Source organism: Cantharellus anzutake (assembly GCF_015039405.1).
Source record: "Cantharellus anzutake strain C23 chromosome Unknown EI90scaffold_130, whole genome shotgun sequence".
In the NCBI taxonomy this organism is placed as follows: Eukaryota; Fungi; Basidiomycota; class Agaricomycetes; order Cantharellales; family Hydnaceae; genus Cantharellus; species Cantharellus anzutake.
Genome location: NW_024067080.1, coordinates 92638 through 95430, shown reverse-complemented (window position 1 = coordinate 95430; position 2793 = coordinate 92638). Strand labels below are relative to the sequence as shown.

Below are 2793 nucleotides of genomic sequence, written 5' to 3'. Positions count from 1 at the left end.
AGCATTTAAATTGTATTTACTGGATATGTTTGTGCACAAAGCAATGCTCCATGCCCTCCTGGGAGTGCCCTGGAGTACCTGGCCAACTCTGGAGGAAATGAGCTGTTCCTGGACTGGCCAATCTCCTCCTGATTTTCCCAGTGCTCTCCATACTCCAGAGCACTCAGGAGCATAATGTCAGGGCACACACCCTGACTAGCCCAGACCCGGACCCGCATCCGCACCCACACCTGCACCCGCATGTGCGCTTCTGCCCTGCACACTCCAGGCCTGGTTCCTATCCTTCATGTGACTTCCAGGTATCCCCAGAAGTTTTTGCCATATTGGGCCACTGTGGGAAAGTGAGAAGTTAACCTTCTTCTCACTTTCTTACCCACAGTAGATTGTGCCCTGGACAGGGCTGTTTACAGGTCAGGTTGTGGGATATAGAGAGAGGGGTCATGGGGACCCAGAGGTCATCCCCTGACACATCACAATATTTTGCTGATGCCTGCCCCCCCATGCTGGGACAGGCAAAAGGAAACAAGGGCTGTGCAGAGTCAAGCAAAGCACAAGCACTCTAGTATTGTAGTTTGGTCACTTCTGGCAGACATATCCAGCAGAAGTGGCCAAACTGAACAGTGACCATTTGCTGATGTATGTATTGAAATTATGAACTAGTCACAAATTAGTGCTCAGTTCCAAAGATGTGAACTTGTATTATTAGTCATTACCTAGTCACAAATTAGTGCTAGGAAATATGTAAAGATTAGACAATATTCCAAGTGATGAAAAGGGAGTCTCACCTCAGTTCCAAAGATGTGAACTGAGGAGAGAGGAAAGAGAAAAATCGCGTGAGGTGGCTTTTAAGCCATCCTCGACTGCGTTCATCAACATGGATGCCAAAAGTAGAAGCATCGGGCAATCCTTCATGGAAATGCCCATGCACAAGATGTATAGTCCGATGGACTCAATGGATGGTCCACAGCGTACCAAGAAAACAAGGATTTCAACAGTATGTGCTGCTCTCCAACAACACCGGCTTGGCTCAACAATCATATTGATTGCATTGATTGACCAGATTAGTGTTGAAATGGCATTTTGATGCCCTTGTTGTTATGGTTATAACTTATTGTTCCCTTTATGGGAGGTTTCGTTGTCCCAATGCTTTAGCCTTTGTTCATTTGCGCCACACACAAATGTATCTAAGTATGATGTGTAGAGCTGAGTGCGATATCTAATGACATTGTGATATTGCACTCAGGTCAGGCTGCAATGCCGCGATTATAACAATTAGGTGCTCTGAATCAATTCAAGCAGCCTTAGTTTGCTGATGGGCTTGGCCAACGAAGTCACGGGTGATCACAAATTAATAACTGGTGGGCGCCGCCTGACGTGGCAGAACCTGCCACTCTCTCCTCGCTGATAACCTACAATCAGAGTGGCCAATGTATATAACTGATATGTTATTCGTGTGGAGCACTATACCAGGCACAGTTTGACATAGTAAGGAGCCACAAAACCCTATTTTCCCCCTTCAACTGGCAACCTTAATGGTCAGCAGACATCTAGTCATTGCAGTCAGAGTTACAGTACAGCCGAAGAAGAACAACCCCTATCACCTGCAAGGGGAATGCCAAGACATGATAGTGAGTAGATCCGCGACCTTGACTCTCCTCAAAAAAGAGCTCTCCCCAATTAGTCAAAAATGTTTCACTAACAATCATCAGCGACAGCTACAGTCGAGCTTGTAAAATGAGTCTGAGGTCTGGCTCACCTGGGCACAGGAGACAGGGGAGAAAACCGGATATATAGTTGATACCCGAAGTTGTTATATCTGCAGCATGGAATAATGGCCCCTGTGTTGAACCCGTGATAATGAGAATGTCCGTGTCGTTGAGTCTCCTCAAGCATGTGGAACATCTTTGGTAAAAGTGGGACCTCTGGTAAAGGAGGGTGAAGCACTGACCTCTGAAGGCAGTCTTAAATAGCTAAGATCCACAAACTTGTGAATCCATAACTTGTGTGGGCAGAGACACCAAGGTTATAGGCCCTCTGCCATCAGGGCTGTACCTTGCGGAACCCCCCCCCCCTTACGTTTTTGAGGTAACTCAGATGCTGATGTATTCAGATGATTGAAATATCAAGTGAGCTGTGCCATTGCGTGAACACGAATCATAATGTACAATCAGCCCATCGCAGTAAAGCTTTGAAATGCAGACTACGAAATGAAACATATAACGATCACACATCACCCCAATCCTCAACATCATTCTTGGTCACGGAGGCAGTTGTGAACGAGTCCCTGTATGAGATCATGGTATGGCAGTCAGACATGAAATGAGATGAACACTGACGGGAACTCACATCATTTCATCCTCGATACCCAATGGTTTTTTGACAATGTGGAGCAAAGAAATCCCCTTCCCCCCAAACTCATTTTGTGTTCCGCACTCAATGCTCGATCCATTGTTACGCTCCCGACCTCTCCCTTTTTCAAGGTTCTTGGTCATGACCCAGACTCAGTGCCAGTCGCTCACGTGAGTTTCGCCAAAGTATATCCGAATTTTTCGGTGCAGCGAAACTGCGTAAGCGACTGGCGCAATATGTTGTTATTGTTTGTTTAACTCGAGTTCTTTGGCCTCGATAATCACACCAATATTTATTATATTTTCCGTCAGATAATGGGTGACGAGCGCAGGGAAATTTGTTTATAATTAATTAAAGCCTATAGAATACAATATATCGAGCTAGCTAATGAGAGGATCATTCATGGTAGATGATGCAATGGCACTTGAGGTTGTAGCATTCTGC

At 45.7% G+C, this 2793-nt stretch overlaps 1 protein-coding gene across 1 annotated transcript; it reads right to left on the bottom strand.

Annotated features, from left to right (window-relative positions):
• Nucleotides 1-2223: 2223 nt before the first annotated feature.
• EI90DRAFT_3135067 (uncharacterized protein) lies at nt 2224-2492 on the bottom strand (the record flags this gene model as incomplete). Its single annotated transcript, XM_039064704.1, has 2 exons — nt 2224-2284; nt 2347-2492. 2 exons carry the CDS (start codon nt 2490-2492, stop codon nt 2224-2226), a joined length of 207 nt encoding a protein of 68 aa, XP_038908932.1.
• Nucleotides 2493-2793: the final 301 nt, after the last annotated feature.